Source organism: Eptatretus burgeri, chromosome 1 (assembly GCF_056783735.1).
Source record: "Eptatretus burgeri isolate ZD-2024b chromosome 1, Ebu_testis_v1, whole genome shotgun sequence".
NCBI lineage: Eukaryota > Metazoa > Chordata > Myxini > Myxiniformes > Myxinidae > Eptatretus > Eptatretus burgeri.
In genome coordinates, this window is record NC_140961.1 from 77,819,149 (window position 1) to 77,835,193 (window position 16,045).

General features: G+C 48.1%; 1 protein-coding gene across 15 annotated transcripts in view; it reads right to left on the reverse strand.

Moving 5' to 3' along the window:
* PPP1R12A (protein phosphatase 1 regulatory subunit 12A) overlaps positions 1 to 16,045 on the reverse strand; it is a 269,267-nt gene that overhangs the window by 88,484 nt on the left and 164,738 nt on the right. For 13 of the 15 annotated variants that reach the window (XM_085889079.1, XM_085889132.1, XM_085889175.1 and 10 more), the window contains one exon: positions 14,624 to 14,737. The exons of the other annotated variants lie outside the window; for them this stretch is intronic. In XM_085889079.1, the coding sequence (XP_085745205.1) occupies positions 14,624 to 14,737 (114 nt within the window). The remainder of the gene's footprint in view (positions 1 to 14,623; positions 14,738 to 16,045) is intronic. 15 annotated transcript variants of the gene reach the window in all.

Genomic DNA, 16,045 nt, shown 5'->3' on the forward strand with positions numbered 1-16,045 from the left:
CCTAATCTACCCTAACCATTTAACTGTTAAACTACCCCGGGGCTTTCAACAAGCGCCTCTCGCTTAAACTATTGGTTCTAACAACCCAGATTCCCGTCGCCTGTGTTGGTGTCCTTACAATTTCGGGCCTCGCCCCCCAATTTTCTCTCCGTGCCCTCACACGGTCTCCTGGCTGGGACACGTGGCTCCCTTTGGCAGGCACGACCCTCTGCCGAATCTCCCGCTATGGCACCCCCGGGCACTACACTGCCTCCGAGCCTACCAGCTCCCTAACACCGGGGAGTGCCCCCCATGGCACCTCCCCTGAAACGCACACGTGGCAGGCCGGCCTCCCGGGCCCCTTTCCGAGGGTCACCCGTGCCCACAACACTGCCCACGCGGCTAATGGCGCCCCGGGCCCCCGCACCAAGCAGGCGCACCCGTGCCCACTACTCTATCCCGGCCCCCCATGGGCCCATGGCCTACCACGGCCGACTAGCCTGGTGCCCGGGGTACCCACTCAGCGATACTCACCTTTCGCAGCCACGCTCCCAAGCCCGTCAACAGGGCTCCTGCACCCCTCCAAATGGGTTTCGAGCCTACATTCCCACCAACAACAAAACGACCTCCTTTTTTTCAATTTAACTAACCCAGCTAACTCACTTTACTCTGACCCCGGGGGTCCCTTGGGCGGGAGTCACTCCTCCCCCCAATCACTCATCGCACCATGCATTCCCCATTCGCTCCATACACACACAGACCCGCTGGCCTCACTCACTCACCAAGCACATGTACTCACCTCACAACTCTCAAACTCTTCAACACACACACCGCTGAACTCTGCCATCCTTCTAACTGCATCCCCTAACTAACTCGTGCTCCCACGTCGTCCCTTAAACTACAGCACGTTCCATTTAACGCTACGTAGCTAAACTACGTCCCCTCTACACATTCACAAGTCTGTCACTGTCTTCTAATCATCATTTTATCAATTTCCCCACCTAAAGCTCACTAAATCCCTCTAACTAATCCATTCCACGGACTCCATGAGGACTTACCCCTGCCCCATGAAGTCGGTCTAGCTAAGCTAACCCTTCCCCCTAACTAGTTTCCATCCTGTGCCCAAGTAAGGGGGGTCTTTCACCCCTTGCCCAGGAATCCTGTACACCCGAAAGTGAGCCTTGCTTTTTTTTTTTTTTTTTTTTTTTATGCCCAGCACCTGCGCGGCAACTCAGAGCTCGCGCACTTTGCACCTGCCCGTGACGTCATGTAGCTGCACGTGTTCCTCGTCCCTCCTTGGACGGGACCATCCGGCAGAGATACCCCTCCTGCCGGATTCCAACCCCACGTGCAGCCATGACGTCACCGTGCGCATAAAAAAAAACAAGCCCCACGTCTCGAGGGGTTCCCCACGCGAACACATGTGCTTTGCCCGTTGGAGCTTAACACACACGATCGCGTGGAGAACCCGTCCGGTCCAAATCCATTTGCCTGCCTAAACTTTGTCCGTCCGCGGGATCGGCAAATCCACCGCGTGCGTTTCCGGACCGGGACTTCACTCTCGCAAGCGAGCACGTGGTGGTCTCGTGCGTTGCACAGCACGAACCGCGTGCTCACTGCTGGGTGAACCCGGCACGGTCCTCGAAACAGCTACAGCCGCTACCCGGCTTTCGTTCCTTACATGTCTCCGTCGTCGCCTCCATTCAACCCACGCACACCTGCGTGTTACGACGCACACAGTCCACTCCATCACATTCACACGGGAAGACGCGGCTGCGTGCTCCCGCATGCCGACCGACATCTCCCTCTCATGCCGCTCTCTCACACACACGGTCTCCCTTGCACACAGCGACCTTGTACACGGCCGTTCACTCACGTGTGCGGGGACACTCACCCGCGGTGCCTCACTCGCACTCCGTGCCTCATCCACACACGCGGGGGCACTCACCCGCGGTGCCTCATCCACACACGGTGCCTCACCCACACACGCGGGGGCACTCAACCGCTGTGCCTCATCCACACACCGTGCCTCACTCATACACGCGGGGGCACTCAACCGCGGTGCCTCATCCACACACGCGGGGGCACTCACCCGCGGTGCCTCATCCATACACACGGCGACACTCACACACGCGGTCTCTTCCACACACGGTGCCTCACCCACACACGCGGGGGCACTAACCCGCGGTGCCTCACTCACACTCCGTGCCTCATCCACACTGGCCGTTTCATCCACACACACGGCCTCACTCACACACGGTGCCCCATCCACACACGCGGGGGCACTCACCCGCGGTGCCTCATTCACACACATGGCGACACTCACGCACGGTGCCTCATCCACACTCGGCGTGCTGGGAAGCACGCACTCTGGCACCATCGCCACCACACCACTCACACACGGGGTCGCTTCCACACACGGTGCCGCACTCACACAGGGACAACCACACTGGGGATTCGTGTCCCCACAAGGGTCTCCGGGGCCTCTATACCCCCCAAGCTCTCCGTGCACCCGTCCACAGCACTCGTCCCCTCAACCTCGCAAAGCACGACCGAACTCACCTGGTCGTGACTCACCTCAAGGGGGCATACTCCCTCCCCTCGTTCCTGGAGGAGGCCATCCAGGTGCTCGCACTGGGTCTCTACCCAGTCCGCCAGCTCACCCCCATTGTCCTCCACTACCTCCGTGTGTGTGTGTGCGTCACTTACCCCGTCTTCATCGTGCAGTCTCTCCTCTATTTTTTCTGTCTCCCGTGTCTCTGCCAACTCTGTCACCTCTTCACCCTTTACCTCCCTTGTCTCAACTATTATTATTTCCTTTGTCACGGCCTTCATGCCCGCCTGCCGGCATCGGCCCATGTTCTGCGTCTCACCCCGCAGCTTTTTCGTTCTTTCCTTCATTTGCTGTGTACTCGCATCGATCTTTTCGTTCATGCCTTTCATTTCGTTTTTCATATTCGCATCCATCTTCGTTTTTACTTCGTCCATTTGCTTGTTCATGTTCGCAATCATCTTCGCTGTCGTTTCCGCATACATTTTTGCCAGCATGGTGTATAGCTGGGTCATGTCGGGTGCGCTTGGGTGAGCCGTTTCGGCAGGGGTCGGGGAAGGGTTTTGGTGGAGAGGGGGGGGGAAGGTGTCATACACCGCGGCCGCTGCCGCACCCACCTCAGGTTCTGGGTTCAGTTGGGCGAGTCCGTGTTCCTGCACAATCAACATTTCCTGCTCGGGGATTCCATCCTGGACCATGGACTCTACATTATTACACATATACATTTCTAATACCCCCGGCTCCCGCTCGCCTTGAGACGCCATCTTGCTTCTCGTGAAGGGTTAATTTGCTCGCTCGTAATTTGGAGGGAATCGGGGGTCGCTTCTCTCACCCCTGGACCGATTCCCGTGAATTTAGCCGGAGACAGGAGAGCCCGTTTTCCTGTTCTCCGATACCAGTGCCGCGAGGAGGGCGATGAATTTGTATCGCACGACCTGACACCAGTGTTGCTGTTTTCGCGCCCGCCGGCGTGCTGACGGCCACGTAACTCGAATCGCGGCACGTCGCCCACCGGACGGACAATCCAGTCGTGACCCTCTCGGACTAACGCCGGGAACCAGTCACGGGTGGACCTTTCGGTCTCACCGCGATCGAGCCAATCAGCCCCCGCGTGGGATAGGGTTGCTCGCCAAATTCGAACTACCTAAGTACCCACGCGGAGGGTAGACCGGGCGATCGCACCTCGCCGCAGGTCGACTTCGGACACGGGCCACTTAAGCGACCCGTTCCGTACTATCAGAATAACCGAGCGGTGTTATCGTCGACCTCGACGGTTCGATTAATTATCGGGCGTATTCAGCCCACTACCAACCCTTTACGTGAAGCAAGATGGGGATTCAATGGAGGAAAAGACGAAGCGAAGCGGGAGAACAGTTCAACAATAAAGCACATTTATTCTCGGCACACGGGAAGCACACAAATACAATTCCACCAAATGCACACAAAAAAAAGAAAACACAATTCCATTTACACAAAGAGCAAATATAAAAGTGAAAACACAGTGCAGAGCTAATACCGACTACCGAGCACACGGCAACACTTATACAATTCTACTTCACAGACGGCGCCGACAACACATACCCAAAACCAAGGAAAGAATATCCCCAAGAATGAGGCAGGCCTGAGGCCGAGACCGGGTCGGGCCTACCCGTCTGGTGATGAGACGCGGAGCGGCGATGGCCCCGCAACCCGCGGGCCTCGTGGACAGTGCCTGGCAGGGGGTGGGAACGGGGCCCCCTTGGTCGCACTATCGTGCTGCTGACTCCTTTTCGTTCTCGTTCTCCTTCTCGTTCTCGTTCTACTCCTTCTCGTTCTACTCCTTCTCGTTCTCGTTCTCCTTCTCTCCGTTTCGACTCCTTCTCGTTCTCGTTCTCCCCTTTTCGTTCTCGTTCTCCTTCTGACTCGTTCTCGTTTTCGTTCCCCTTTTCGTTCTCGTCCTGCTGACTCCTTCTCCTTCTCCTTCTCCAGACTGACGAACACCGTCCTTTTATCCCCCCGTAGCTTTGCCTTTGACCCCCTCCCTTTGACCTTTCACCTCGCTCCCCATTGGCCCGAGAAAAAGTGGGCGTGAAGGCTTTTTGATCCACAAATTTGCATATATCGATCGCCCTGGGGGCGGGGCCAATTCGCCCCTCGCTCACCGATTGGACGGCAAAAAGTGGGCGTGTGTCGTTTTTGATCCGTTTTTGAAGCACAAAATCCGTGATTTTGTACACGCTGTTCGACGCGCGTTCTGCATGAGTCCAACACCGGTACCCACAGCGGGGCAAGAACGGTGGCGATGCTACGGTTGCGAGGTGTGACGGGAAGGTCGTGGCGGTTGTGGTGAAGCGGCGTTGTGGTTGGTGGTTGATGTGGTTGTGATCATGGCGGTTGGTCCAAAATAAAGATAGTAAAAGAAAAACGGCTATCCTGAAGAGTCGCAGCTCGCATAAATGACATGTATTCCCACTAGACAACGGGTTTGGGCCTAACTACACATGCACTTACCGAGATACCTCACCTAAGGGACCTGAATGGTGGTTTGCGAATCTGGTAACCACAACAATATATATATATATATATATATATATATATATAAATAAAGGTAGAAAGGTATATATATATATATATATATATATATATATATATATATATATATACACCTTTCTACCTTTATATATATATATATATATATATATATATATATATATATATATATATATATATATATATATATATATATATAGGTAGAAAGGTGTATATATAAATATATATATATATATATATATTTATATATATATATATATATATATTTATCTATATATATATATATATATATATATATATATATATACACACACAATGTTTAAAGAAATTCATTGAATGTTTGAAGACATATTGTTGTGGGCCTGGTGGTCGGTGAGGAGGATGATGCACGCACAATAGCACGCACGCACGCACACATGAAATGGGGCCGGTTGGCCTTTATTTGTCCTTCAGCTTGGGAGGGAAGGCGAGCTGAGGGTAAGACTTCGATCAGGAACCTTTCCGCCTCGTGCGGTCTGGTCAAGACAAGCTGGTTCGGGGGGGGGGGGGGGGTTGGGGGGTGACTCGAACCCATACCTTCGTCGCCGCACCAAGCACCAGGGACCGGGAATGACGCAACGGACGCCAGCCAGCACGAGAATGGACGAGACGAGACGAGCACTTGCGGGCAAGACGAGAACGCCAGCAGGCAAAGCGAGAACAAACAAGGCTTCTTCCTTCTTTTGCCAGCCGGATTGCCCCCACTATTATTCATTCCTCACGTGAGGTGGGAGAGGTCCATCCTGAGGTACTCTTTGCTCAGATTGGACAGGGTTTCGTGGGGTAATGAGCTGGCACTCCGTGATTGGACAGGGGGGAACCCCCCACTTTCCTGGGCGGAGTCGGGGCTCTGAGGTGAGGAAACCTCCGCTCACGTCCATGGTCGAACGCACGTGGGCAATGGCGTCGATGCGAAGAAGTGAAGGGAATTGATGTATTAAACGAACTCCAAAATAACTCGCAGCGCACATACACTAAGTCACCCATTAAACATTGGGACGGGACCCTAACTACAAACACATACTTATCGAAATAACTGAACTTAGGGACTGCTGACTGTCTGTGCGCAAGAGGCTTCCAAATCCGTAAATATATATTTATATATACATACATACATACACAGTAAGTCGTCGCAACGGACAGGATGAAAGGATGAAAAACAGGATGAAAGAGTGGTAATTGGAGCAGATTTCAATGGGCATGTTGGGGAAGGGAATAATGAGGATGAGGAGGTGATGGGTAGTTACGGTCTCAACGAGAGGAATGTGGAAGGGCAAATGGTGGTAGAGTTTGCAAAAACAATGGAAATGGCAGTGGTAAATACGTATTTCAAGAAGAAGAAGGAACATAGGGTGACGTACCAGAGTGGAGGAAAGTGCACACAGGTGGATTACATCTTAAGCAGGAGATGTAACCTGAAAGAGATTAGAGACTGTAAGGTGGTGGCAGGGGAGAATGTAGCCCAACAGCATCGATTGGTGGTCTGTAGGATGATTTTGGAGGTGAGGTTGAGAAAGAGAGTGAGGGCTGAACCAAGGACCAGATGGTGGAAGCTGAAGGAGGAAGACTGTTGCGTGGAATTTAGGGAGGAGGCGAGACAGGTGTTGGATGGTGGTAAAGATGGGTGGGATGATTGGGCAACTGCAGCAGAATTGATGAGGGAGATAGTGAGGAAGGTACTTGGGGTGACATCTGGACAGAGGAAGGAAGATAAGGAGATGGTGGTGGAACGAGGAAGTACAGGAAAGTATAAGGAAGAAGGGGTTGGCGAAAAAGAAGTGGGATAGTCAGAGAGATGAAGAAAGTAGGCAGGAGTACAAGGAGTGGCGTCGAAAGGCAAAAAGAGAGGTGGCAAAGGCCAAGGAAAAGGCATATGACGAGCTGTATGAGAAGTTGGATACAAAAGAAGGGGAAAAGGATTTACACCGATTGGCAAGACAGAGGGACCGAGCTGGGAAGGATGTGCTGCAAGTTAGGGTGATAAAGGACGTAAATGAGAATGTGCTGACAAGCGAGGAGAGTGTGTTGAGAATGTGGATGGAGTACTTTGAGGAGCTGATGAATGAAGAAAATGAGAGAGAGAAGGTTGGAAGAGGTGGAGATAGTGAATCAGGAAGTGGGGTGGATCAGTAAGGATGAAGTGAGGACTGCTAGGAAGAGGATGAAGAGTGGAAAGGCGGTTGGCCCAGATGACATACCAGTGGAGGCATGGAAGTGCTTAGGAAAGATGGCAGTGGGGTTGTTAACCAGATTGTTTTATAAAATATTGCAAAGTGAGAGGATGCCAGAGGAGTGGAGATAAAGTGTACTGGTTCTGATTTTCAAGAACAAGGGTGATGTGCAGAGGTGTGGTAATTACAGAGGAATAAAGTTGTTAAGCCACACAATGAAGTTGTGGGAAAGAGTAGTGGAAGCTCGGTTGAGAGGAGAGGTGACGATTTGTGAGCAGCAATATGGCTTTATGCCTGGAAAGAGAACCACTGATGCAATGTTTGCTTTGAGAATGTTGATGGAGAAGTAGAGGGAAGGCCAGAAGGAGTTACATTTTGTTTGTGGATTTAGAGAAAGCTTACGATAGGGTGCCAAGAGAGGAGTTGTGGTATTGTATGAGGAAGTCAGGAGTGGTAGAGAGGTATGTGAGGATGGTGCAGGATATGCATGAGGACAGTGTGACAGCGGTGAGGTGTGCGGTAGGAATGACGGACCGGTTTAAGGTAAAAGTGGGATTGCACCAAGGATCGACTCTGAGCCCTTTCCTGTTTGCAATGGTGATGGACAGGTTGACGGACGAGATCAGACTGGAGTCTCCATGGACTATGATGTTCGTGGATGACATCATGATCTGTAGGGAGAGTCGGGAGCAGGCTGAGGTGAGCCTCGAGAGGTGGAGGTACGCACTGGAGAGAAGGGGAATGATAGTCAGTCGGAGTAAGACGGAGTACATGTGCGTAAATGAGAGGGAGGGTGGTGGAATGGTGCGGCAGCAAGAAGTTGAGGTAGGGAAGGTGGATGGGTTTAAATACTTGGGATCAACTGTCCAAAGTAACGGAGAGTGTGGGAGAGAAGTGAAAAAGAGAGTGCAGGCAGGATGGAGTGGGTGGAGAAGAGTTGCAGGAGTGATTTGTGACAGAAGGGTAGCTGCAAGAGTGAAGGGGAAAGTATATAAGACGGTAGGGAGACCAGCTATGTTGTATGGTTTGGAGGCAGTGGCACTAACAAAAAGACAGGAAGTGGAGCTGGAGGTGGCAGAGTTAAAGATGCTGCGATTCTCGTTGGGAGTATATTAGAGGGACAGCGCAGGTAGGACGGTTTGGAGACAAAGTGAGAGAGGCGATATTGAGATGGTTTGGACATGTGCACAGGAGAGAAGCGGAGTATATCGGGAGAAGGATGCTGAGGATGGAGCCACCAGGTTGGAGGAGAAGAGGAAGGCCAAAAAAAAGGTTAATGGATGCAGTGAGGGCAGACATGCGGGTGGTTGGAGTGTCAATGGAAGATGTGGAGGATAGAGCGAAATGGAGATGGATGATCCGCTGTGGCGACCCCTAACGGGAGCAGCCGAAAGAAGAAGATACAGTAAGTTGTCGACTTACGACTGATCAACTTTACGACCACGCCCACAACCGCAATATGTACTGTATGTCTGACCACGACTGCTCCGTGTCTGGCAGCGTGAGTGTTGCCCAGCTGGGCGTACGACAGTTTCCGCCCAGCGCCCGCCAGTGCTCGCGTGGTCTGGGTGTAGCGCAGTTTATCCGTATCAGTTTGTCTTAAAATTTTTACTTCAAACCCCCAAGATGCCTACCAAGAGGAAATTACCTTATTCTACTCCTCAACCTGCGAAGAAGGAAAGAAAGGCCATTAATCTCGCCACGAAAATGCAGGTGATCAAACAGTACGAAGGAGGAAAGAAAGTGAATGTGATCGCACGTGATCTTAAGTTATCACACACTACTGTGTCGATGATTTTGAAAGATAAAGAACGGCAACGGACCGGGCCCATCCACGAAATGGAGAAATTGCTGCATGTTTGGTATGGAAGATCAGATCCAAAAACAGACACCTTTAAGCTTTTTTACTGTGCAGACGAAGGCTCAAAGTCTATTTCATTAATGAGCCAAATGAGACGGACGGAATTATTTCGGGAACCGCGCCGGCTCCGCGGGACGCTGCGTGCGAGATACGTTCCGTGTTTTGCAAACAGTCCAAGAGCGGGCGATTGCATGATGGGAAGCCGGGCTTTGAAACGATCCGTTTTTACCTTCGCATTCTGCGAAAGGTTATGTTTTGGTCGCTGTGTATTTATTTATTTGTGAATATGTGTGTTTGTTTGTCATTCGCATAACTCAGAAAGTATTAAACCGAATTGCATGAAAATTGGTGGGATGATCCGTGATTATCCAAGGACGATTTGATTAGATTTTGGGAGCATTCGGGTCAAAGGTCAAGGTCATGAAAAGGTCAAAAACAAACTTCTGAGCATAACTTACTTCATAAGACAGCTATCGACATGCAACCAACGCCATATTGTTCCATGACGAAGTACCTTTCGGGTACGTGGTGTCAGATTTGACGTGACGTCATCAGAAGTGCGTCAAAGTGACGTCACAAGATGACGTAAATTTTCAATTTTCGACCTCATCAGTTTTGATCATACCGTTTTGTAGGACTTACCTTAAGGACGTCACACACCAAATTTGACATCGTTCGGACTGACCGTTATGACGTCATTGACGTTTGAACATAACGTTTTTCAATTGTGGCTAAAATGTCCTGATATTTTATATTCAAATATCTATGTAATTTGTAAAGGAAATTGTCCCAAATCCAGACATTATGATCAGAACCAAAATATCTGCTTATTTACGAACAGGTTTTGCAAATTAACTCTATGGTCAAGGTCAAGGTCACACTCAAGGTCAAAATATACTTGTAGGCATAACTTCAGATCTAATAGAGCTATTGACATGAAACCAACGTTAAAATGTTCCGTGAAATAAGAGCTTTCAGGATGGTAGTCCGCGATTGGTAGTGACGTCATTGGAAGTGCATCAAAATGACGTCACAAGATGACGGAATTTTTAAACTTTCGATTTTTTTCAGTGTTTATCATTCCATTTTGTTGGACTGCCCTCAATGACGTCTAACACCAAATTTGACGTCCATCGGACTGATGGTTGTGACGTCATGGACGTTTTTAAATGATGTTTTTCAAATGTGCCCGGAAAAAAGTAGCGGCGGCGAAGGTATGCGCTCTACCGAGTGCCCGTTCTAGTTTGTATTTTTTTTTTGTTTTGTATTTTTTAAATTTAGTATGTTTTGTAACTACTGTAAAATGTTTTCTATTTTTTGTATTTTTGTATGTTTTTGCAAATATTAAACCAATTGTACTGCAGTATGCAGTGCTTGACATAAACCTGACGGACGTAAAAACGTTATACAGTAACAATAAAAATGGTTTTATAACCATGGTTATAACAATGAACAAAGAAAATGTTAACAAAATATGACTTACAGATGATTATATCATTATACAGTATAATATACATACGGTAATTTTTGCAGAGGCCTATACACTATAAATAAAGGTTGGTCGACTTACGACTGGTCGGTCAGAAACGATCGTGGTCGTAAGTCGACGACTGACTGTATTTTTTTTTTATATTTATATATATATATATATATATATATATATATATATATATATATATATATATATATATATATATATATATATATATATATATATATATATATATATATTGTTGTGGTTGACGAAATTCGCAAACCACCATTCAGGTCCCGTAGGTGAGATATCTCTGTAAGTATATGTGTCGTTAGGCCCAAACCCGTTGTTTAGAGGGAATAAATGTCATTCATTCGGGCTGCGACCCTTTTAGATAGCCGTTTTTCTTTTACTGTCTTTATTTTGGACCAGCCGCCATTACTACCACCACAACCACCACCAACCACGTCTCAACAGCCATCACACAACAACCACCAACCGCAACGCCGCTTCACAACAACAGCCATGACCCTTGCCGTCACATCTCGCTCTCGCAACCATCGCATCACCGCCATTCCCGCGCCGCTTGTGGACACCGATCCTGGACTCGTACAGGGTGCGCACCGAGCAGCGGGTGCAAAAACACCAGCCTTTCCGAAGAAATCGGATCAAGAACGATTCACGCCCACTTCTGTTCCGTCCTATCGGCGAGCGTGGGGCGATTTGGCCCCGCCTCCAGGTGCGTCGGAGTATAATCGCTATATGCAGATTCGCGGATCAAAAATCATTCACGCCCACTTTTCCTCTGTCCAATGGGGAGCCAGCCAGAGGTGAAGGGTCGAAGGTGAAGGAGCGAAGCCCCGGGGGCTATAAAGGGCCACGTTCGCTCGCCGAAAAGGCAGTCAGTCAAGGAGAGTTGAGAAGAGAAGAGTCAGAGAAAGCAGTTGGACGGAGCTGAGAAGAGTGGAGAGTGGGAGAGTTGGAGAGGTGGCGGCGGCGAAGGCAGTCGAGAGGGCGCTCGTGTCAGAGTCGGGGAGCTGCGGAGAGGGGAGGCCGGTAACGCGACCGAGGTCGCGGTGGAGACGCTCGTCGCGGGACCCGAGCCAGCGAGATATCCTCATTCCCCCGAGCATCAACAACCCCCTCCTGTTTCCCCCCCGCGCTGAGATAGTGTGAGAAGGGGGCCCCGTTCCCACCCCATTCCAGGCATTGCCAGCGAGGCCCGCGGAGTCGGGGCGCTACCGCCATTTTGCGGCTCATCACCAGACGGGTAGGCTGGACGCGGTGTCGGCCCCAGGCCCGTCTGCCCCCCTCATCGTTGAGGGTGGTCCCTTTTTCTTTTGCTTTGAGTATATGTGTTGTCAGCGCCGTCTGTGAAGTAAAACTGTATGTGTTGCCGTGTGCTCGGTAGTCGGTAGTAGATCTGCATTGTGTTTCTCTTTTACATTTGCTTTTTGTGCAGAATTGCCGTGTCACTTTTACATTTGCTTTTGGTGTATAATTGTATATGTGTGCTTTCCGTTTGCCGCGGAATAAATGTGCTTTATGTTGAACTGTTTCTCCCGTTTCGCTTCGTCTTTTCTCTAATTGAATCTCCATCTTACTTCACATAAAGGGTTGGTCGTGGGCTAAAAACGCCCGATAATTAATCGAACCGTCGAGGTTGACGATAACACCGCTCGGTTATCCCGATAGTACGGAACGGCTCGCTTAAAGTGGCCAGTGTCCGAAGTCGACCTGCGATCGCCCGGTCTACCCTCCGTGTGGGTACTTAGGTAGGTCGAATTTGGCGAGCAACCCTATCCCACGCGGGGGGCCGATTGGCACGATCGTGGTGAGGCCGAAAGGCCCACCCGTGACTAGTTCCCGGCGTTAGTCCGAGAGGGTCACGACGGGATTGTCCGTCCGGTGGGCGACGTTCCGCGATTCGAGTTACGTGGCCGCTCGCACGCCGGCGGGCGCGAATCCGCAACAATATATATATGTATGTATATATATATATATATATATATATGTATATATATATATATATATATATATATATATATATATATATATATATATATATATATATATGTATATATATATATATATATGTATATATGTATATATATATGTATATATGTATATATGTATATATATATATATATATATATATATATATGTATATATATATATATATATATATATATATATATGTATATGTATATATATGTATATATAAGCCTGGTGTTGGCTTAGTGGTTAGGGTGGCGGCTTGGGATCCAAGGGTCCTGAGTTCAAGCCCCGTTGGCTGCTGCATTAATACCAGGAGGTTGACTCAGCCTGTGTCATCCTTCCGAGGTCGGCGAAATGAGTGCCAGTGTACTGGTCCCGGTGTATGCCCCTGTTAGAATGGGTGTACCATATCCCTGTGTGTCGTAAGAGGCGACCAGGGTTGGCGTCAGGAAGGGCATCCGGCCATAAAACATTGCCTCAAGAAAAAGCCAAACCCCTGCACAGCAGGGAAAAATGGCTGTAAAAACGGTCTGTATGTATATATATATATATGTATATATATATATATATATATATATATATATATATATATATATATATATATATATATATATATATATATATATATATAGAGATATGTATATATAGATATGTATATATACATTCATACATGCATACCTACATTCATATACGTACATGCGAAAATCGGCCAGTGGAACCTTTCTCCCTCAACCGGGAGAGGAGCAGAGCTTGGACTGTGCTGTCTGACAGCGGTTCTGTGGCCAGGAGAGGGGCAGAGCTTGGACTGTGCTGTCTGACAGCGGTTCTGTGGCCAGGAGAGGGGCGGAGCTTGGACTGTGCTGTCTGACAGCGGTTCTGTGGCCAGGAGAGGGGCAGAGCTTGGACTGTGCTGTCTGACAGCGGTTCTGTGGCCAGGAGAGGGGCGGAGCTTGGACTGTGCTGTCTGACAGCGGTTCTGTGGCCAGGAGAGGGGCAGAGCTTGGACTGTGCTGTCTGACAGCGGTTCTGTGGCCAGGAGAGGGGCGGAGCTTGGACTGTGCTGTCTGACAGCGGTTCTGTGGCCAGGAGAGGGGCAGAGCTTGGACTGTCTATTACTCTCCTTCTCCTTGGACTCTCCTTCGGTAAGGGTATTGCGTTTGGGCCCGTTTGTTACCTCCATCACCGTGAAGAAGGTTATGTTTTCACCCCTTTCTGTCTGTTTGTCTTTGTGTACAGGATATCTCAAAAAGTTGTACACTGATCCGGACGAAATTTTGTGGACAAGTTCGGTGTGTGACAAGGAGGAAACGATTCGATTTTGGTGAAGATCCGTATTCGGATTCAACTACGAGAATTATTTTAGTGATTCTTCCACATTGAGACATCGGGTCAAAAACGATATGTAGCACGATATCTCAAAAAGTTGTGGACGGATTCGGATGAAACTTGGTGGACACTGGTGTGTGGCAAGGAAGAATTGATTCAATTTTGGTGAAGATCCGGATATGGATGCGATATTATTTTTTTGGTGATTCTTCACCATTGAGAGATAGGGCAAAACCGAAATATATCATGATATCTCAAAAGGTTGTGGATAGATTTAGATGAAACTTGGTGGACAGTTTGGGTGTTTGACCACGACAAACTGATTCAATTTTGGTGAAGATCCTGATTCGGATCCGACTACTTCTGCATGGAGGATGCACCCCAGTATCTGCTTGCAGAATGGAAGCATGCCTCATTTTACAAAAATATATTTCCCCTTTATTCACACCGATTGGGCAAATCCCTTTCATGCGATACCGAATCAAACCATCAGTTTGCATTTGAGGACAGCTTGCATTTGACGACTTGAGGATAGTTACATTTGAGGTAAAGCTCCCATTATGAAATTATAGCTAATGTTTAAATCTTCTTTGTTTCAGACAAAGAAGATGTGAAACTACGTGTTTCAAAGTCCAGTGGAAGTGTTACACAGTGGGATTATCAAAAACACAACAACGATCTGTTGGGTAATTTACCTGCGTCTCTCCCTGTTTTCTGAAGTGCCACCGGCATCTGTAGGAACCGTCGCTGGGACCGAAGTGGTGACAGTAGAAGGTGGAGTTCCATCTTCACGCTGACCATGTAAGTCACTGAAAATGTTCACACATAAAGTGATGAAAAACGATGTGGACATCCTTCAAAGAAGAAACACACATGACCAGGATCGACTCGATTCGGTCCAAGGTTATTTATAAACTCACTGCCAAGTTGCGCTGCAGGTTGAAACGAAATGTCAAATCTTACACTGCTCATGGATATCAAAGCCAACTACATCATTTGATACTTAAAATGTACACCTCCTGTCAAAAATAACTGATGACGTAGCGAAGCTGGGCATGGGGAGGGATGTGACGACATCGATGATACAATCAAAGAGACAAAAGAAAATAGTGAAAAGGAAATCAATCAGTTGAAGATGGAGTCAATAAAAATGTAGGAAGGAGGAGGACTTTTGGTGTAAGAACAATTTTGCGCTCAGCCACTTTACATTACACACCTTCACCCCTTATCGTTGACACCTTAACCCCCTTAAATATGAATCATCCACTCACAAACAAAAATAATTAAAACAACTTCTTACTTTCCTGGAGGACCTGAATTACAACTCAACCAACACTCATTGCATGAAAACAGGACCCTGCGCAATCGATACCAGACAAGGTAATTAGTTAATCAACCAGAACAAAAGCAATATGGTCTCATGAATTATACTTGCTCTTATAGAAGATCAGAAGGGAAAGGGTGCACCATTTCACCAGTTAAGGCTTCAATTAATTAAATTATACAGCCCATGGGATACACAAGATGTGAAAGTGATGCTGGAAGAATTACAACTCAAATGCCCAAAATAGCAATCATGCCTCCACATGAAAAAGTTTGTACAACAGCAGCAACCTTGCAATCACACTGAGCACATACTCCAAGAATTGAAGGCTATTCACACCGATTAGGCAAAATCAGCCAGCTGCTCCATAACACCAAAGATGGTTAATGTTGGGAACCACGACTTGATCCCAAGTGTCAGAAAAGATAATTCCAAAGCAGTTACTCAATTGGCATCCAGAAAGGCAAAAGAAAAGGATTAAAAGTCACAAGCGAAAGCACCATTAGCCAAGTGTAGACCAACACGACAGTTCAGACGACTTGTTATCACTGTTGCATGACCACAGACTCAAGCTATAGCTTGTAGAAGAACCAAGGATGGGCTAGCAACTTTATTCCCATATTAACCTAAATGAAAATATAACCTTGATCAATTTTACAGGTTAAGACCTAAATGATCAGGCTTTTTAAAGATTACTATTGGCACAAAAATGTTTTCAAAATAATTCTCAGAACCAAGTACAAAAGGCATGAAACAAAAAAAAGAAAAAAAAATGATTCCTGGCCACATCCTT